The sequence below is a fragment of the Tiliqua scincoides genome, chromosome 2 (genome assembly GCF_035046505.1).
Source record: "Tiliqua scincoides isolate rTilSci1 chromosome 2, rTilSci1.hap2, whole genome shotgun sequence".
Classification (NCBI taxonomy): Eukaryota; Metazoa; Chordata; class Lepidosauria; order Squamata; family Scincidae; genus Tiliqua; species Tiliqua scincoides.
Genome location: NC_089822.1, coordinates 73,160,856 through 73,182,963, shown reverse-complemented (window position 1 = coordinate 73,182,963; position 22,108 = coordinate 73,160,856). Strand labels below are relative to the sequence as shown.

Genomic DNA, 22,108 nt, shown 5'->3' with positions numbered 1-22,108 from the left:
CCATTCCCCCAGTAACATGCTGTGATTTATTTGGGGACAAATCTGGATTGTAACAAGGCCAAGTTTCTCTTTTGTGAGATGGGCAGGCAGGCAAAGGAGATGCTATAGTCACCAACTTGAGTAAGCCAAGAATTCATGAAACGATTCATAAATCATTATAAAGACCACTTAAGTCTACTAAAAAAAAAAAAAGACCTGTCTGGCTATACAAAATGCTGTATTATCATTGGGAGGCTTTTCTTAGATGTTAAATCCAATCTGAATTCTTTAAAACTGTGCTTTTATGTAAAGGTTTCAAAAGGATTTTTTTCCCTCTCTGTTGTTGGCTGACAGTTAAAGCCATTTTTTATTGATTAGATTTCACAGGTGAATTTTGCAAAACACAGAGAATGATATCCCAGAATTCTTTACACAAAAAAGGCACCCATCTGTGCATTATCCCTGATCCCTGGCAGCTAATCAATAATCTTTCCATGTGAATGCAAAAAATGTAAAGCAATCTCAAAGCCTTTTTGTTCTCTGAAAGACCTGCAAACCTGCACTTGTAGTACTTAAATATTTCTGCCTATATTAATATGTGGCCATTTGATAGGAAGCCTAAATATTTGGAAATAGGTGTTGTAATTACAAAATATTTGCATAATTGCTTTCTTGGATCCCACCTTGGCTTTTGGTAAATGTTAGTGTTTACCCATCATCTCCAGAAAAACTATGTCTGAATGTATGTTATGAATCATGATTAAAATCCTTTAAGTATTCCACACATTCTTTAAGCAGAAGCATAGTTGCATTCATATATGGTGAGCCTTAGAAGATAAACGGGTTCTCTTGTGCCTTTCCTTAATTAAGACTGATTCCTTGTGCTCAGTTCAGTAGCTAGGAAGCAGGTGGTGCTATCATAGATCAACATTTGAGAATCTGGTACTTCAAATATGAAAGCAGGCATTTTTGGTACTCTATGGCCTTGAAAAACATACCAAGGACTAAATAATTAATTAAATGTTCCCTTTGAGTCGAAACACTTGACAGTTTATAATTGTGTTTTTTTTTCCTTTAATTTCTCAGATTTTCAGCTTCTGCTCCTTTTTCTCCTCACCATATTAGCCCCAGGAGAATTCCTGCTCCCGCTTCTTTGATGCAAAAAAGGACACTGCAGCCATCCAGTATCCAGCAAATTTCCGGAACCCATTTGAAGACATATGATCCATTAACAAACCCCTCTTTTCAGCCCAACAGCATTCAAATCCAAGGTAAGACAGAAAACCGCCTCAGTGTTCTTCCTCCATGGTTAGGAGGCAAACTGGAATGTTTGACGCTCAGGAGTGCCTGCATGGCTGCAATACTATACAGACTTACTTGAGAGCTAGGCCCAGTGAACTCAGTGGGACTTACTTCCAAATAAACAGGCATGGGAGTGCGCTGACATTTAGTAGAAGCTAGATACTTATCCCTAAAACTAAAATGCAAGTTCTGATTTTCAAAGAAACTGTCACAGACCTTTGAATGTCTCCGTTTCAATTTTTAATCACGGTGTTTGTCTCAGGTTTGTCAGAAGTTGTACATGTTCCACACAAACATGGAAAGGAACAAAATGTGGTAGTGGGCAAACCATTTAGCTTTCTGAGAATTCCCTCCTGCCATTAAAAAAATGTTTAAAATAAGCGTGTTTGAGGCATAACTGGCACCTAGAGGCACAAAAATTTTTAACAAACCCATAACACCCCCCCCCCAAACACCTTCATATAACATCTTTGAGGCCTCCAAGAGGTGTTGTAGGGGTGTCTTATAGGCCTCCAAAAGGCACTTCCAGTTTTCACCAGAAGCTTCAGAAGGCCGCCTAGAGGCCTTCAAAAGGCTATTCCAGTTTTCAACAAAAACCAGAAATGCCTTTTGGAGTCTCTAAGACACCTTCTGAAGGTGTGATACCCAAGTACCCCCTGCCCCCCTTAGCTACACCACAATAATTTAAAGGGTTATTTCTCTGGGGAATGCTTGGGCAGTTGCACTAAGAATAGAAGTAATAGAAAAGAATGAACCAACAGTCACAATGAAAGTATTTTAGTGACATATAGGAAAATCTAAAATAATCATTGAGGACTTTTCTGTGATCTCAGTTATAGTAGCAGAGTTATATAAATTATTTATTTGAATTTGGAAAGAAATGTGTTTTTCTAAAAAAGGATCTTCCAGAGTTATTTCTTTTGGGAAGTCATACACCTGGGACCTAACTCTTCAGCAAGACCTCAGGCTGACAGGTTGGATTCGTACAAACCTCCCTTGAAACATGGTAGGGGGGGCAGTCTGGTTCTGGAACAGAGCCCAGTGGTAAAGTGGCAGCACCCAGCAGTGGCTCCCAAATAGGCTGAGGTTCATTTTTTCTACCTGCAATCTAAAAAAACCCCACTGACTGGACAATTCCTGATGGAATAACTCAAACCAGAATGAAATTCAGTTGACAGTTTTGTCAAAACTTGAATGCCCTGCATTGGCACTGTACTCTTCATGACTAACAGAGAAAAAGAATATGCAAAAGACCCAAACATATGCACATTAGCGTAATTTTTGTAGATCACAAATTTCAGTTACCTTGGCAGAGGTTTGATTTTTATTCTCGTGTAGCCAACCTCAGCAGCTTGGGGTCCTGGTATTTGGTAATCAGCTGAAATAAGAACATTTGAAAACCTGTTTGCATAGTGCACAACTTGTTACACAGGTTTTTAGAAAGCAAAAAATTTTTTTTTTCCTTTTTTCTGATCTGATGTCTTACTGTCTATTGCAGGGGTGCCCAAACCCCGGCCCTGGGGCCACTTGTGGCCCTTGAGGACTCCCAATATGGCCCTCAGAGAGCCCCCAGTCTACAATGAGCCTCTGCCCACCAGAAATTTGTTGGAGCCCACACTGGCCCGATGCAGTTGCTCTCAGCATGAGGGCGACTGTTTGACCTCTCCTGTGAGCTGTGGGATGAGGGCTCCCTCCACTGCTTGCTGTTACGCATCTGCGATGCAGTAGTGGCAACAAAGGAAAGGTCAGCCTTGGTTTGTTCATGAACTTTTATAGGCCTTGAGCTAATGAAAGACCTTCATTCATTCATATAAGTTCATCTTTAATATATTCATTTATGTAAACGTATGTAAAGTTATTCAAATTTTAAATGTAAATTCTTTTTTCCCCTGGCCCCAGACACAGTGTCAGAGAGATGATGTGGCCCTCCTGCCAAAAACTTTGGACACCCCTGGTCTATTGCAAAGAACTTGCACTGCTTATTGCCCCTTTCTGTCTGCAATTTTAAAAGAGTATTGTACTCCAGAGTATTTTTAAGTGATTTCTTTAAACACCTTAACCAACACTGAGTGCTTATAAAGATTTCCAATGACTTATCCACTTCCCAGTCCATGGTGTTTTGCTTTATGGAGTAAGCTCATGTTTGTATTTTTTCAACATAAAATACTGATTCCTACCACCTACAACAAGAGTTACAAAGCATTGTCCTACAAACCTTTTTTAGCCCTGACATATTGCCCCATAAATTATATTTCTTTTTTATTCAGCTTCTTTTCTTTAGAGGATAGAAAAAAATAATGCCACTGCTTAGCCAAGTTTCTCAGCATCCCGTAAAAAATTTTCAGTTGTCCTGGGTCATGCTATTACAATTCACTGAAAGAATCCCATGGAGCTACTTCATCACCCGGGTGTATTTGTTATATATCTCTGTTAGCAGGGAAAGCTTTGTTAGCCTTTGTCTCCTGCAATTCTTATGCTGCCTTCAAATGATTTAGAGGGCTGTAGCTATTGCCACTGAACTTTCAGCTCAATCTGCTACCAAACAATAGTGACATTTTTCCGTCTCAATATGTAGTCTTAAACTTGTCAGTTCAGTTTAAATTGGCTATACCAGAGAGAAAAAGAGTTCCACTGCCAAGAAGATTTTTGAACAAAACAGGTTGTAAATGGTTTCCTATGTTGAAAAAAATGGAGAGTCTTAAAAGCTCAATGAAATCAGTGGGTGTTAGAACAAAAAAGAAATGACATTGACTTTAATAACCTTTTATACCAGCTACAGTGTGCTCCACTTATAAGGCACATGTTCAGTGCTTGACAGCTGCTTACACTTGAAAAAGGAAGGAATGTCTAATGATGGCCAATGCTATAGCAGTCACTGTGTCAGAAAGAGTGCAGAATTGGGCTCCAAGGTTGCACATTATAAAAATGTGTAGCATTCAGTGACATGCAATCAGGGTAGGCAGGGTAAGGCAGAGCCTCACCTAGCCCAGCAAGCTGTAAAAAGAAAAAGTAAAAGACCCAACAAGTTTTTAAAAAAAACACCCTTGCCTTTCAAAAGCACCTCCTCTCTGCTCAGCTTGGTCTGTTTAAAGCGGCACACACACACAAAACACGGAGGGTACAAGTAGAGCTGCCAGACAGCTTAGTTACAATGATGGCTTCCAAGGGACCAAACAGGTAGAAAAGCCTGTGCAATTAAACACTGGAGAGGAGAGGCACCAGGGAGCGCTGCTTCCATTTGCCCAGTAAGAAAAAAGACAGTGCTTAGGTCCAGGGCCTAGGAGAGGGGAGTAAAGGGGGTCATTTGTACCTGAGCCCAGGAGCCAAAGGAGGGGGCCCAGCAAGTTCCTGTGATCTTACATTTTCCAGTCTCACCCAGACTCACTGCCTGCACAGGATGCACATGGCACATGGCGGCAACTACTGCCAGAAGCCACACTCAGCAGGCCCAGGAATGCATACAATCTTTGTCACACCTGGGAGGAAGCTGGCTGCTCCAGGAGCTCTTTGGCTTGTGGAACTGCTTACCATGAAGGAGTGGATGGGAGCTCAGGGACACAGCTGCGGGGCTACAGCTGCTGCAAAAGTGCTGCCCACCCCCATTGCCCCCCCACTCTGTTTCACCCCCTCCCTCTTTCACCCCAAAGAAACTTTGTACTCCCTGATAGAATTCCTCTTGGAGGCCCTGCGTAGGTCATCAGTTGCTGGGAGGGGGGGCAGCAGGCAGAGCTGCCGCTCAGCTCACTATGGAGAGTAAGGAAGGCTCACAGTGTGCCTGCAGGAAGGGACCCAGATTGTAAAAGCAGCAGAGGAGGCATGCCTCTTCCCTGCTGGGGCTTCTGTACAGAAAAATTCAGCACTGAGCCTGCACAAGAAAAGAGACACCCCAGCTCCAGTTCATTAGCTCAAGTACCAGGAGAGGCACTTATCAAGCTGCCATAGGGAGGGGGGAGAAATGCGTTCCTGGAGAGAGAGAGAGCTGTAATTGGTTGAAAGAGGTAAATTATGATTTGAATGTTTTTCCCGACCTCTGTTTCCCTCTGAGAGAGAGCACATTTGGAAAGCTGAACAAGAGAGTTAGCCGCAACATTGAGAGAGACGGGGGGGGGGGGTGAGAAAAGAGTTTCAAGAAGAAATGTAAGATCTGTAGGCATTGGGCATGTGTAGAGTGCAGACACAGTGGGGGGAGAGAGAGCATTTAAAGGTGCTGATCTTTACTGGGCATTGATTGACAGTTGGCAGAAAGACTCTGTGCATATCTTTGATTGTTGAATTACTGAGCTTGACCTGAAGTGGTGAACAGAGAGAGAGAGAGAGAGAGAGCAGAATGCAGACGGGGAGGGGGGGCTTAAGTGAGCTTAAGTGGTCCCAAACTCAGCTTGGTGTGTTTTGCAGTGACTGTGACTGGGAGTGGTGTGTTTTGCATCTCATGCTCACCTTGGTGTTCACAGTGACTGGGCTCTCTTTTTCAGAGCCCTTTGGGAGCACCGAAGTTTAGATAGTCAACCAGTAAACCAGTCAGTGAACTACTTTTGTTTGTGATCTATAAATGTGGTTAACTGTGGTTAACATCATCATCACCATTAAAATGGAACCAGTGTGCCAGGAATGCTCCTATGCCCCATGTGTTTCCAAAACAGAAATCCAGCATTGATTGAAATGAAGATGTTTTTATTGCATCAAGTGGGCTGTAATACTAGTCCATCTCCTGACAGAAACCTGACCAGCAGCCTTTGATGCATTGTCGATGTCAAGGAGCGAGGACTTAGCCAACTCCATGATTATCCCTCTAGCTCTTGCAGTAGCAGCTGAGGGCCACTCTATGAGTTGGAGTAGAACCGTTATGAGTAGGAACAGTACGGGACTTATTTTCCTTCCAGCTTGGGCACCAGGACACTGTGAACTTCCACATTTGTTTACACAAGGAAAGGTGCCAAGTCAGAGTGTCAAAGCTTTGACACTCTGACCTGGTGACTTTTGCTCAGGTAAACAAACAAACGTGGGAGTTCTTGACCTGGAAGTTTGGCAGTGGCGTCCCAGATCACCACTATACTTCTGGGTCAGCAAGCTCCGCAGAGCTATGCCTCACCAGTCTCCGACCTCACCACATGTCACTGGTAGCGCTGCACCCTTGTTACAGGCAAACACAGAAAATAACTGCACAGCAGCTACCATAACTACCATTGCAAGCACTGTGCAAAGTCATTGTATTGTATAAGGAACAGGCACTGAGAGAATGCCAGCTCTAGGATTTGGGGCCCCTCAGCAGAGCAGCCCATCCATGAGGTAGACCTGATTACAACCTTTCCATCTCTTTCAGTGTAACTTGTTACAACAAGGGTGACTCGCCTCACTTTCCTGAATAGAAGAAAGTCCTGAAGTGGCTTTCTTACAGATGTGGTTTCCATGTGATGACAGAGAGCACTGCAGCATTTCTGGTGTTTTTGTAATATCTGTTTATTTACAAATAGAGAAGCAGAGCTTATTGAAAGCAGATTTTTGAAAAAGGCAGCACAGCCACTGATCCAGGTTATACTCTTGAAGAGGGATAGTTGCAGCTTGCCTGTGGGTCCCATCTAACTCCAGATAAACTCCCTGCCCTCTGTCCATTTTCTCTTGCAGGGCCAGCTTTACGGCAGTTGGACCAATTGCACCCAACTGGGCCCAGTGCCTAAGGAAGCTCTGCACTAGGCTAAAAGTCAAAAAAGTAAGGGCCCAGTCCTTTCCAATTTTCCAGTGCTGGTGCAGCCATGCCAATGGGGCGTGCACTGCATCCTGTGGTTGGAAGGCAGTAACAGAGGCCTCCTCAAGATATGGGAACATTTGTTCCCTTACCTCAGGGCTGCAATGTGGTTGCACAGGTGCTAGAAAGTTGGATAGGATTGGGCCCTAAATCATTTCACAGTCACTAAAACAAGTGGTTTCGTAAATATTTACTTTTCAATGTTAATCTATACATTTTTTGTTTTTGTTTACTTGTAGGCTTACATGTATGCAATTTTATATTAACCCCCTTCCCCCTTTTCAGTACACATTCTGATTGCTTGCCAATCTACCATAGAGATATAAAGTCTAGAATAACTTTCCTTTATATCTCTAAGGCTGCAATCCTAACCACACTTTCCTGAGAGTAAGCCCGATTGAACAAAATAGAATTTACTTATGATTAGACCTTGTTAGGATTGTGCCCTAAGATTCTGCCGCCCTTGGCTGTGAACCTGGGACACTGCAAACAATGTTTCCAGTTGAACCTTATAGCTCCTAAGGCTGATCCTGTTCTCTTGCTCCCCAGATTCAGAAAATATTTTCTTTCCTCCCTGCCTTCAGACAAATGTCTGCTTTTAGACCCTACCCTGTAGTTGATTGCCAATTGAGGAAATGATCTCCAACCATTTCACCCTTGACCATTAATAATCAGCTTAAACTAAGGAAGGAAAATTCTTTCTGGACACACAGCTACAGCATTTCTGTTGAAACACTATATGAATGACCTGTTCTTTTGTCAGCTGTGAAGTCTCTGTTATGAAATAAGATTGTTATGGCAATTGCTGAGATTGGCATTTGGCTGCATCTACTTAGTGGTTAGGAGTGAGAAGGTTGAGTCAAGGGAAGAAGGTTCATGTCTGCTTTTTAATATACTTTTACCAGATTAAAGGCATATGAGTGCTATGTACAATAAGTCTTTTTGCTTGCCTTGAAGGGAATTTTATCATAGCAAATAACCTGCTTCTGTGTAAAATTGTGCTGTTAATCAGACATGCAGCTGCCTTCCTTATTGCATGATTGATGGAAGAGGTAGAGCTCCTTTCTGACTTTGGAGACTTTGCATGGTTCTTTTTTTACAATATAAACTCTAGTTGAGAGATAATATAATCTCATATAATTGGCTTCAGTTGTTTTATTGTACTTTGCTGTTGGGTATTGCATGATTTTAGTTAGAAATGCTCTTGATATATGTAATGATGGCAGAACGGTGGCAGCCTTGAATTAGAAAGGGAATTTTCCTGCAGCATCTAAAACTTCATGGTGGAAACTTTTACTGACAGGAAATCAGTTCAGCTCAGTGCTTAAAGTTGATTAAATAATAAACACTATTTATTATTGTCTCTTCAAAATATTTATAAACTTCTTCTCAGGAAAAAATAAGTTCATAAAGTACTTTACATAGCTAGGTAACTAACAGCCCAATCCTGAGCTGCTCGGGGCATCCAGCCTTGGCGGCACCGCAAATGGCTGCCACCAGATCCTGCGTGCCTCGGGTTACCGCAGGCGGTGCCTCGGTGGAACAGAACTTTGGTTCCCTTCTCCCGGGTAAGGGAAGCAGCCCCACAATGGAGCTACTCACTTTACCGCTGACTCCTAAAGTAAAGCCGTTCATGTAGGGTGCTGAGTCCTCCACAAACAGACAGGACAGAACCTGCCTCCCGCCTCCCTGCTCCCTCCCCCCGGCATGCCTCCCGCCCACCCTCTCCCCACCCCTGCCTCTCCCGTCTGTTCAATCTCCACCCTCCCCATGCCTCCCCCCTCCCTGGGATGCCTCTTCCCTGCCCCCTCCCTGCCCCTGCTTACTTACTGTGCAGTGGTCCATGAGACTACTGAGCAGTGGAGGCTGGGAGCCTACCCTGTGCTAGCCTGGCACTAGCCCAGCACTGGACTAACACAGGTGGTAGCCCGGTGGTGAGGCTTGCAAACATGCCTTATGGCACGTTTGCGACAGTGCACGGCGGCCCGAAGCCACGGCGCTGAGCCCAGGATTGGGCTCTAAAAGGTTCCCTGTCCCCAAAGGGCTCACAATCTTAAAAGGATGCCAGCAATAGACACAGGAAAGCCAACATGCTGGGGTGAAAAAAGACCATTGTTTTGCCCCTGCTTTAAAAGCTCCTCTTTGTCTAGTTAGCAGGGGTATCTACTATGGTATATACATAAACGATGGTAAATCATTTTCTTACATCAAGAACTTGCAGTGCAATTCTATCAATAACAAACATTAAGAAAGTTTTTTTTTTTCTTAGTCAGTGCCCCTTCTGCATCTACAGCAGAGAAGTTCAGCAAAGCCACAGCTCTAGTGATGTGGTATTTTACACCATTACAGAAGGCAGGAGAAAAGAACAATATTTGCAAAGATCAGGGAAGCTCCTCTACTCTGTTTGCTTTCTATCCAGCAGCACCAAAAGCCCAATGATTCCCAACTGGCGTAAGCTCCATCTATCACCCTTGGACCTATTCACCTGGTCTGGCACAGTTTTATTTATATAAGGATTCTCTCATTTCTCTTTTGCCATGTTTGGTATTTGCCCATTTTTTTAAAGTGCATTTGTATGTGTCAGAAAGAACAGATGATGTGCTATGACCTTTCTCTAATTTTTACTCAAACATGCTTGAAAATTGCTATGTCCTGTGCATAAATTTGATGGAGATTAACATATTTCTAGAGTGATGCACATAAAATAGTTTATTTGGCCCAAGCTTTAAGGAAAGAAAGTGATAATATATACCAGAAAAATGGTATATAATCTGTTTAAATAAATAAATTAAATAAATATACCTAAAATCATGACTGATGTAGCCAAGATCTTGGCCATGCAGTGCTTAAATCAATGGACATGACTTTGGTCATTAATAGCAATGTTTAACAACTGTTCATTGGGTGCTCGTGAACAGTCACTGACATATTTAAGTGGGTTCAGCATCATTCAAGGTTAGATTACACTCTAATATTTGGTAGAGGTTGACTTTTATCAGAACTATTTGCTATGCTTAACTAGATTTTTATTATACAGACACAGCCACAATTGAGTGGAGACTATACATCAACAGTGATACATTCAAATGAAGGAATAGCAAGGAATTTTGTACATTACCCAGTCCATATGCACAGTCTCCAATAAGGGTTGAGAATGCCCATTCGTGCACAAGATCTCATACGGTACCCAGTATATTATGCATATTGAGCCTTTGAATGATATCACTGATACATATTGTCCAGTGTCTGTTGGAGATTCTGGCTGAGCAATCCGTACATTTCTGTGCTTTTGTTTGTTTGATGTGACGTCTCCATAGCTTTATGTGAATGTGCTTTACACACTGAATGTGCTTTGCACGTTATTACACATACCAGTGTTTGTGCACTTTCTTTAATTGATTTACATTAATCCTCTCCTCACTCTTGTCTCAATGGAGTGTGTGCATGTGATTATATGTATGCTTGTGTGTATATGTTTGTATGCGTGTGTAAAATGTTTGTTTTGTATCTGAAAACCATTAATCTTTGACTGCAGCACTTAAAAAGAAGAGAAACACAATTTTTCATACATAGGTTTGAGCAAATGTTTCTTTTGACTCTCCGTCTGCCTTACAGTACTTGTGACACCCTGTATTTTACAATTCTTGTGTTTGCAGCTGGGATTTGCCTTGTAAAGTGGGTGAATAATTAATGGTATCACATAAATCTAAACAGGGATGGGTAGTGGTTATTTAAAAGGAAGCAAAGATTGGGAACATCTGGCTTACCGTAATGAGGCTGGTGTGTTAAATAGGGGAAATACAATAAAAGAAAACATTGGCTATCTTGGATTGACTGCATCAAGCAATCTGGGACTAGCTGGACGTTACTGTGAACGCTTGGAATATTCGGATTGTCTGAGAGGTGCCACACTGGACGATATTTTAATACATTCTGTTTCTTCCCTGCTGCCATACACACAGCTTCCCTTTCATCCTCTTCTAAGATTAGACTTTGGGTGCATTGCTCATCAGCATTTCTAGCCCACAGATTCTTTGTGTGCAGTGATGGTAGCATAAGGCTTTGTCTTCATTTTTAAGTAGATAAGTTACAGAGCTATTTTAAAAAGCAGCTTTTGTTGATGTTCCTTGGTCTTGCCATGTTTACAGCTTAGCCAAGTTCAATATGTCATTGTACTTCCCTTTTCCTTTTTTAAATAGTCCCAGATTGCCAGATTGGGGACTATGGTCTGCTGTGAGGGTTTTTAACATTTTTCCTCTGCACTCTTTTTGTGATGAAAATCTCTCTCTCTCTCTCTCTCTCTCTCTCTCTCTCTCTCTCTCTCTCTCTCTCTCTCACACACACACACACACACACACACACACACACACACACACACACACACAGTTGCTTGTACCAGGGGAGGGGGGAATATGTTACTGATGCCAATACCAGATTTCTCCAGTGGCAAATAGTAGGTTTGGGTGGAGCAATATTCTTCAGGAAAATGGCACAGGGAAAGTCATTAAATCTTCTATAGTTCATTTGAATTGCTCCCTGCCTTGTTGCTGCTATTTTTTTTTTTTAAATAGGAAATGGAACTGCAATGATGTATTCCAGTGATTTTCAACCTTTTTCATCTCGCGGCATACTGGCAAGGCACTAAACTGTCAAGGCACACCATCAGCTTTTTGACAATTGACAAGGCACACTGTGCTGTCAATGGGGGCTCACATCCCCTAATGGTCCTATTGATAAATTACCCTCTCCCAAATTCCTGTGGCACACCTGGGGACCATTTGCGGCACACCAGTGTGCCACGGCACAGTGGTTGAAAATGGCTGATGTATTCAATATTTTTAATATTTATGTGTCATTTGTACTTTAGAGCGCAATCCAAAGGATGTGCTGGGCTGGCATAAGTCCCATGTGCTGGCCCAGGACTGTCGCAAACGTACTGTAAGGCATGTTTGCATCAACCTGGGGGTCAGGGAGGCCGGCACAAGGATACGCACCAGCCTCCCCATGCGAGACAGGCCCCAGATCTCGTACGTTTGCACCAGCCTTTCCAACACAGGGTGCAAGGGGTGTGAGGGAGGCGTTTTGGGGTGGGGGGAGGGCAGGCCGGCTGGTGGTGGGTGGCAGGGGCGGGGCCAGGATCTAACACTTATGCTGGATCGTATCCCCCATTCCCGGGCAGCCCATGGCAGCTCCAGGCTGCTCTGATCTGCACCACCTCTTTAGGTGGTGCAGGTCCAAGTAGACCCATTGGGGATGCGGTAGCTCTCCCCAGGGTAAGGGGAAGTGATTCCCCTTGTCACGGGCTGAGCTGCTTTCAGCCCTAAACTGTCACTGGATACAGGGCAGGCCTCCCTGTTCCAGAACAAGTTAGGATTGTGCTATTAGATTTTTTTTTTAATGAAACTCAACTAAGGGCACAATCCTAGGGGCCATAAGCAGCTCAGCCAGGGGCAAGGGGAAACATTTCCCCTTACTCCCGGGTAAGGGCCGCTGGCGCCTATGGGTCTCCTTGTACTTGTGCCACCTCTTGAGGTGGCGCAAGTCCGAGAAGAGTGGAGAGGCTTAGAGCCATTCCGTTCTCCCTGGGAACGGAGGTTGGGATCCAGCATAACTGCCGGATCCCAGCCCCGCCTCCCGCTCCCTGCCTGCCTGCCCTGGTGCCACCCACCGCCCATCCTCCACCCACCCAGGAACGCCTCCCTCCCACCTCCTCCCCACCTACCTTTCTTCCTTGCGTTGGCTCTTGCGTCGAGGAGCCAATGCAACTCGCGAGGAGGAAGCTGGTGCAGAAACTGGTCTCTGAGCGCCGGCCTGGTGTCCTCCTGAGGAGGCACAAACGTGCCATAAGGGCCAGGGCAAGGGACTTGTGTCAGCCCATGGGCGCCTTTGGATTGCACCCTAATTTGTTGCCAGTTTCTGCTCTAATGCATAGTTGGATTGCCTATTCATTGTCCATTAGGCAGGCAGAGCTAGCTATGGGTCTCAAGGCTGAATCCTATCCAACTTTCCAGCACTGATGCAGCCATACCAACAGGGTGTCTGCTGCATCCTGCTGTGAAGGGGTAGTCACAGAGGTCTCCTCAAGATAAGGGAATGTTGTTCCCTTTCCTCAGGGCTGCAGAGGTGCTGGAAGTTTGGATAGGATTGGGCCCTGTGAGGCCAACTGTAAGCTACCTTCCATTGGTCTCTTCCTACCTGGGTAGATCGACCTCCTTTCATTTACCTTGGCAATAGGTGTTGGTTGCAGGCAGTGAATTTACTTTTCATCACTGCTGAGCCAATGGCAGAAACAACAGCAAGAGTTCCAGCTGGAAGCAGGCTCTGCTGGCTACCTTTTTTCCTTTCAGTGCCCTGCTTAGTATAGTTAGTACACAACACTATGTGGAACATGGGGGAGCAAACCTTACTGGTGCATTCTGGTGCCTACCTACCAAATAGAATGCTGTTGTTTCAGGAGGTGGCATTTGCCATCCCAATCAACATTCACCAGCAAGAAAAGAGGTGGGGCTGTATCCTGGCAGGACCTACTGGTTATGACTGAGCCAGTGCTTATTGAGAGACCACAGGGTAGGCATCGATAGTGGATGCCCCCCTCCTCTGGCATATTGGGCCCTCTCTGCCAGCATCTCTCATCCCTCTTGTGCTGTGCTTCCCCCATAGCATTCTGTCCCTTCTGAGGCTTCCTTCTGCCTCCCCCCCCCCCCTGAGATCCTCAGCAGAAGCAGCACTGCTGAAAAGTTGATGCTGGGAGAGTCCAGTTATCATGTGTACCAGAGAAAGGGCCCTAGGTGGCCTGCAGGTCTTATGTTTGACACCCCTGATATAGATCTTGACATTGTGTCAGTGCAGCTATTCTTAAGTCTGTATTTTATTGTGTTACAGAGCAGGGCTATAACTTTATCAGTTTCCATTCATCTGCACAAAAGAGACAATTTCTCTCAAGGGAAGTCAGATCTTGCAGCCTACAGAATGGTATGGCTTTCAGCTTGACTCTTCAAATCAGGCAAATATAGTGCAAGATGGCAGTGCTCATTAAATTCACCATATAGTTCAGCACACACATATTGCATCAGTGTAACCTCTGAATTATTTTATCTACATCAGACTGCATTGTAGTCTGTAGAATATTACAATTAGAACTAGTAGTAATTGTAACTAAACCAGCATAGGGTTCAACGTGGAGCAGGGAGGAGAGAAACTAGCTACACTTGGAGACCAGCGCCTGGAAGTCACTATAGCTCATGCAATGGTCATGCTTTCACCCTCCCTTTAATCTTTTTCTTTTAGAAAAAACACACTTCTTTTCCTAAATGAAGTTGGCTTGCAAATTGTGCTGGCTTTTTGCAACAGATTTTCCCCCTCCCTCATGCTGACATTTAAGAAGAAAAGTGGTTGTAGTAAAATAATAGAAAACAACAACTTTCCAAAACAGTTTTTAGCTCATTACTCTCAATGGTGCTTTGTGCTTGCTTGAAAAGCATTCTTAAAAATAACTACTGTCCCAAACAGCAGTGGCCATGCTGTGAGAGTTTACAGCTGAGTCACAGCAGTTACCAGAAACAGCTATTTCCATCTCTGGAACTTGAAGCCAGCTGGCAAAATGCAGTAAAAGGCTGGCTGGAAATGTTCTTTTACATCGCTCCACACTCAGTCCCAATTTATGACTTTTCACAATACTCTATTCTTAATCTGAAATGCTTGAAGGGTAATACTGATTTACACAAGATTGCCAAAAGATTAAAAAAAAAAAATGACTCATGCAGTCAACATTTCTTTCTCTCCCCAAAATAAGAATATCCATTATAAATGTAGAATTATTGCTCTTTAAACATTATTTTTAAAATACTGCATTGTTTCTTTTAAAATACATGTTTATTGATGAACATTATAATAGTCTTTTCAGCCAGGTCCTAGATACTGTATACTATGAACTAGATAGTTTGCTTCATGTAGTCAATTTAAAAGAACACAATTTTATGCGTGGGTTGAATCCCATGATGCCCCTCCATTTTCAGAAGGTTTCTTCTGCTTGTGTAAGGACTGCTTTATACCTTGCATTAGTTTTCACTTCAAAAAGCAGATCTAAATCCAAGAATGAGCTTCACTTGTGCAACTTGTTGCATAAATAGAATCATGAAACTGATACAGAAATTTCTTATTATAGCGCAGTTAAACAGGATTGCCAAATCCGACTGAAGATGTTTTTTCTAACATGATGTCATGTTGGCTGTTTTGGAGATTCTGTTAATCCCCAGGTGACTACTGAATACTGTCCTGGAAATTTTAATCTGGCGCTGAATCCTGGAGACTCCAGGCCAGCCCTAGAGGGTTGGAAACCCTAGTGTGAGCACATTTCACAATCAGTCTCAAAACAGCACTAGTAGCAGCTATTTTCCTTCTATTCTCGGTTTTTTTTGATGCAACCCAATAATTTTAAATCTTGTTCTTCTCCTTGTTGGTACCCCAGAGGTATTCTTTTAAGGGAGAAAACAGGAAAATTTTGGTGCTGGTACTTATCTTTGGTTGATTAGTTTTGGGCTATTGACCCAGGAAATAGAACAAAACGAATTACCATTACTTCATTTCACAGAAATGAAAATGTAACATCAGAAAATGTAAGTGATGCAGGCTTGGAACAGAACTGCCCCAGTTCTAGAATGTTATGGCCATGCTTTTCAGCTTCTGTTTCCATTGTTCACCTTTGTATTCAAGTGTGTGTCTGCTTCTTTTTATGGAACTACCAAGGTTGAATTTGTATAATTGGGCTAAAAGTAATCAAGGAAAAGTGTAACTTTCTGAAGGTTAAAAAAAGGTTGAACTTGCAGATGTGATTTTTATTTTTATTTTTTTATTTTTTTAAAAAGAGTTCTTTTGAAAATGTCAGAACAATTATTGGTAGTATCTCAATTATGACTTTGCAATGATTTAAAATAGCTACAAACCACTAGAACTGGAAACAAGGTCAAAGAGAAGTTTACCATGAAATGAATGTGTCAGAAAGGGAACCTCCCATGAGAAGGCAGGCTGACCAAGGGGAGTAAGACTTAATGGTTAGTGGGCACACACACTTTCCTGCTTCCCACTTCCCTTTACTGGACTAGCAGCTGAATGAGGAAAAGCTTTGGTTGTTGGTATCCGCTATCACCATCCCAGGCAATAGAGACCAAGCTGAGAAGGGCTGTCGAGGTAAAAAAACCCTCCCGGGACAACACTGAACTCTAGGATTTCCTATTAAAAATCAATCCTACAGTAGCATCTGCAGGGCAAAGATGTGTGACAATCCAGTGAATTACCCATGAACCTGGACCAGACAAACCAAGGATCAAAATATAACTAGTTTTTTTAAAAGTCTAAACAAAAGGGATTAAACAAAATTGGGAAAGAATGAGTAATAAAAATGCAGGCAAGCTGATGGAAAATGCCTAAGCTTGCTAGAAAACGTAAAGAAAGCATTTTACCAAAAGGAATGATTATTAACACCCAGCCAATGGACCTAGGTTGCTGCTCACTCTGGAGACTTTTTGTATGTGGGCTGGAGGACAACAGAACACAAAGAAACCACACCTGACCAAATGCTCTTGGTCCCTAGCTTAAGCTACTTGCAAGGCAAGGAATCTCCAGTCTTTTCACTCATGTTTGAGCAAGTAAGTGCTCCTCTCAGAGCTTTCAAGGAATGCACCACGACTGCTAGAGAACAAACTCCACTCCTGTGGGCATGGAATTTTAAACCTTGTCTGCAATGATATCACCAGGTTACCTGATTGGAGGAATGGAAACTACTTAGTCACACCATTCCACCCTTTGAACCAAGATAAGTTTGCTACCCAACTGCTAAGCACATACCAATCTTGGCAGGAGGCTAGCCATCTCAACATAGGAAGATGAATTGAATTCACATCCCTTTGTGGTCTCTTTCTTTGTCTCTTTAGAAATGGAATTTCCAGTACAGTTTCACATTCACAAAGGTTGATTGCAAAGTATATCCCAGAAACTGAATGCCACAGAAGCTTCTGGGAAGTGAAAAACTATTCAAAATACATAAAAAATAAGCCAAAAAAACTGGGGAGAAAACAGGAAAATGCAGGCGATTCATCACAGAATGTAAACGTTAAAAAATGGGTTTTTACATGAGCTAATCAGCCACATTTCTGATATATTTATATGCCTTCTCCTTTTTTAGGTGTTTATGGTCAACTGCAAACTTTCTGCTCCCCACATTATGCTGACAATCAGAGAAATATGCAACATAGCAGTGCTTGTAACATGGCTCCTCCTTTTGAAGACTGTATTGTCCCTACTTCAATGGGTCAAGCAGGTTTTGATGTTTTCCACAGAGCATTTTCTGCACATTCTGGTATTACAGGTAATTGTAATACAGTTTCATATCTGTATGTGAAACTTACAGATCTTATTATTTAAAGACACGTTTCATGATAAATCTTTCTAGAGTCAATGATTTTGTGAGTTCTTTCGAAATGTGTGTTCATTCTTTCCCCATTTGTGACTTATTTCATACTATAATAGTCTCTCCCCCGTATACCATCCACTGAATTTTGCATCATCCGTCATACTTCTGACACCTACCAGCAGCACTTTAGACCCTTATTAGGAAAACATGGGGTCACTGCCCATTTTACTACACCACATAGGATATTGCTCAATTTCTGCATGTAGATTTTAATGTGCCATTGCAACTTACATGCAAATCACTGCATGTGCATGTACTAAGAAACCACAGCCAATTCTGGAACTTGTGCATTGTTTACTCAGATAATTTTGGTAACATGTGAAGCAGTTCTCAGTTGGCTTCCAATTTTGCTAGCTTTAAACTATCCTAAGTGGCTAATTAGATACATTCATCACTATAAAAATAAATTTCTGAGAATGCCCTTCTGCTCCTTCACCACATGACAATGAGTACATTCTCATTTTTGCAGAATATTCTCTAACCTGTTCTTTATTCTACAGCCTAGCTCTCTAATCGAGTTTTGGCTAGGCACGCAAAGGCAGAACCAGATAGAAAGATATCATCAGTTAATAATAGTTCTTCATTAATTTACAGTAGCTCTTCAGCTACTGTACATAACTTGATTGCTAGACTCTTTATGATCTGCTGAATATTTGAAGAAGCTCAGCTGAGAAACATAGTATTTCACTTGACATTGGGAGACATGCAAACCTATATGGCTTGCATGTACTGTATGTATATACTGTATATACTATATACTGTCTGTCTGTCTGTCTGTCTGTCCCTCTGTCTGTCTGTGTCTCTCACTCTCTCCCCAGAGCCACAGTTCAAATACCACTTTTGGCAGATAATCCTTTTTATAAAATTCCAGATGTTAGGATGAAAACCTCTGGACCAGTGAGATGCCAGGCAGTCTTCTCATTCAAACATTCTAGGGGAGATTAAGGTTGCTTATGGCAAGTGGTTTATAAATACAGTACTCTTAATAAATACAAATTTATTGTATTGTAAGGTTGCTTATGGCAAGTGGTTTATAAATACAGTACTCTTAATAAATACAAATATTCTGCTTGTGGTGACTAATATGTGATGCTCCATTTAGAGATGTGGGTCATCTGTTTTTGTCACCATCTACAATTGTTGTCATTTGCCAATCATTTAGCTATAGACTGACAACTGTTTTGGCATCACACATTTGTCATTTAATAGTGTTCAACAGAATCATGTTTGGAAATAGAAGAAATTTATAGCATTTACCAGGTATCTAAAAACTAATTGAGTACCTTTAATTAATGTCAAAATGGCATCTTTCTATTCATCATTAATCAATAAAGAATATTTATTGTGCCTTGGACTGCCTCTCCAAAAACTTATAGGGAAACCACTTCTGTATGAGCTATGCATTAGACCCCAATTTTCTTCTTTATATGTACACTACCTAAGTATTCTTGATTAGTCTAAGTAACTGATATTTTGAACTTTTTCCCCATCTTTTCCAGTTTACGATCTTCCATCCGGCTCCACAGGTTTCTTTGGTGATTCATTATACAGTGGGGCTGAGGATTCCAGTTTCCTTCAGATAAATGCTGTAGATCGTTGTCCTAGTCAACTTTCATCAGTTTATACTGAAGGTTGAGGAGGAAGACACTACAACCCTAATTTCAACCAGAACCATTGTATCTCATTTTCTACTTGGTCAGGAAAAGTGCTTAAAAGTATTGCTCAAGAAATGAAGAACAAACAGAAAACAACCAGATGTAGCTAACATGGGAGGAATGGGTGGGAGAAACGTCTTAAATGTACTTGCCAAAGTGTGAGCAACAGCTTTTTTTTTTAAATTTAGTAGCAACTTTGCAAAGTCTTTTTAAAGGGAATAAGAAAACTACTGCTTGATACATTTTTAAACAGAATTGATGGAATTTTCAGAAGAGTTTTCAAAAGTCCTCTCTAAGAACTCCAGAAAATTTACAACCACTATAAACCTTTTGTTAAAGCTGAGTTTCTTGCATGGTGAACTTATGGTGCTTTGGAATTTAAGCACACAGCTTCACAGAAAAGAAAGGAAAAAAAGGGAAAACCATTTTTGAGACATTATGTGTCACCAGCTGGTGCTAGTGATAGCACTGTTCTGGCTTCTTTTTGGAATCTAGCAACATCAGTTCTGGATTTGTTAATACTCTTTTGAACAATATTAGCAGTATTTTTTTAAAAAGCCACACCTGTTTTGGTATCTCAGCAACACACCATTGGAGATGATTCATTCTATTGGGTATTGAATAGTGCTTCATAATTTAACTGTTATTCATATTCCATGTCTACAATTTCATAAGGATGGTTTAGACACGCACGCACGCATGCACGCACGCACGCACGCATGCACGCACGCACGCACGCATGCACGCACGCATGCATGTATGTTATAGTAGATGTTTCCCATTAATGTATGCAAAGATTTCCAGCCATTTCTAGAAAACTTCATGCAAGAGTGCGGTGGCATTTGTTATTGTGGCTGGGGAAAAGAGGGGCTCAGCATCACTTTGCTGAATCCCACATTCGAAGATCAAGCTATGCTTGATGTGGAAGATCTCCCAACATTTAGCCATAAAAGCAGTTGAGGCTATTTGAATCAGGACTGCAACACTGGAGGAGAGGAGTTTAACCCTTTCTCAGTGCTTTTTTTCCAGTAGAAAAGGCATACACTCAGGTACATACCATACGAAGCTGCTATTAGGTGTGCGCAAGGAAAAGGACCCATGCAATAAAGCATCACTCTTTGTTCCTTCTGCAGCTAATAGAAACTTTGGAGAGGGCATTTTCCCCCAAAGAAATGGCAAGGGGGGGGGAAGGTTATGCTCCTCTCGCTCTCAGCATTCCTGGTGGTTGCTTTTAAAGTGAAAATACTACACTGGGGACCTGATCAAGGGTCTCGGTCTCTTGTCATCTGGCCACTAGCATTCTCTAAACTGCACCACACCATTGGCTTGGTTCCTCATGAATTCTATGGGGTGTCTCCAGAAAGAACTCTGATTCAGTACAATATGTTGATATTTAAATCATTCTTAAACCTACACTTTTTTCCTTTCTCTTTTCCTTAATTTCTTTTCTTACCATAGACTAAGAAAAGTGGCATGCCAGATTTAAAAAAATCCATCCAAAAGAAATCATGTTGCTGATATTCTTTGTTGTATATTTATAAGCATGTGGGTAGTGCAGAATGAATTGTCATGGTCAAGATATAATCTTTCTCATGGTTATACTGTTACGTAATTAAAACCACAGTCATCTTTATACAATATGGGCTTGTAGACCTTTCATTCATGTTACATTCAAACCATTTTAGAAATTTTTTACTGTGTATGTTTCTTGTTAATCGCATGTTTCAGTAAAGGAACAAAATGTGAAGATGTCTCGAGCCAAAGAAATTACCATAGCTGAGATTTAGTGAGGATCAACAGAAGATCCTCTGCCCCTGCCCCATTCAGCCCATTCTCCCACGTTCTTCGATTTTCATTGCACATGTGGGAATCTGTACAGCCCATAAGAGATCACTTTCCATCATACAAGTCTTTTCTTTTTCTGGAGAGGAGGATGGAATCAATACCTTACTATAAGATGTCTGTCTAGTGAGTATGTGCAAGCAGATCCTTGCATACAGCAGCACAAACACAGCCATCTGCAGTGCAAGAGAACTTCTTTGGGTTGGGCCCAAACATCTTCAGCTAGGAAGTGAAAGTGCTTATGATTATGAAGGCCCAACAACCCAATATCATCCCCCACCACTGTCTGTGATGCAGCTGCATTAACTCCAATGGGGGGGGCAACCAGAGGTATTTTTTACTTACCTCTGAGTAGGTTTTCTGGCCAACTATGAGTATCTTTGCATCCACACCAGCTGGTGGAAGTTCAAGGAGAAAAAAGAAGTGGGGCAGCCTGGGAAAGAAGGAATAAGATCCTAGGTGCTGCCTCCAGGATCCATCCCTCCTTCCCAAACAGCCCCCTTCCCTATCCTCTTCCTTCCAAAAAACCTCAACTGAATCTCCGCCTCCCTGCTCCGCCTCCCCACTGCCAACTTCCTAGGGTTGGTGCAGCCCGGGTTCCACATAAGTGGGCATGTGGATCTTTTGATGCTTTGTACCAGCAGCTCTGAATCGCCCAGCAGTGGCACAACTGAAGTTCCACTGTCATCGAAGGGCCATAGGATTGAGCCAATAGACTCAGTTTTATGGCACAATCCTATCCCCCAAACACTGCCGCCTATCCCACCTACCCCTCCTGGGCAGGATTCTGGGCCTAATCTGCTCATGCCCACCCCCCTACCCACCCACCCCACCTTTTACACTCCCTCCACCATGTGCACTCCACCTGTGCAAATACAGAAGTGGTTTCCAAACTGTGCGCCATGGCTCCCTGGGCAGCCACAGAAACCAGCCAGGAGAGCTGCAGAATCCTCACGAAAACCCTGCTGCCTTACAATATAGGATTGTAGCCTTAATGTGGAGCTGCAGCCAATGGCCCAGTAGGTCAAGGGAGCTGCCAGTCAAAAAAAATTGGGAACCACTGGAGTATAGGATTGTGCTGCAAGCTTAGTGTCCTAAAGATAATTTGCATTTGTTCCT

The 22,108-nt window shown here is 42.4% G+C and overlaps 1 protein-coding gene across 1 annotated transcript in view; it reads left to right on the top strand.

Annotated features, from left to right (window-relative positions):
* The window catches only part of GLIS3 (GLIS family zinc finger 3), a 179,522-nt gene extending 160,394 nt beyond the window's left edge, over nucleotides 1-19,128 (top strand). Inside the window, exons 8-10 of the mRNA XM_066617150.1 lie at nucleotides 1,066-1,250; nucleotides 17,205-17,387; nucleotides 18,992-19,128. Of these exons, the coding sequence (XP_066473247.1) occupies nucleotides 1,066-1,250; nucleotides 17,205-17,387; nucleotides 18,992-19,128 (505 nt within the window). The remainder of the gene's footprint in view (nucleotides 1-1,065; nucleotides 1,251-17,204; nucleotides 17,388-18,991) is intronic.
* The last annotated feature ends 2,980 nt before the right edge of the window (nucleotides 19,129-22,108 follow it).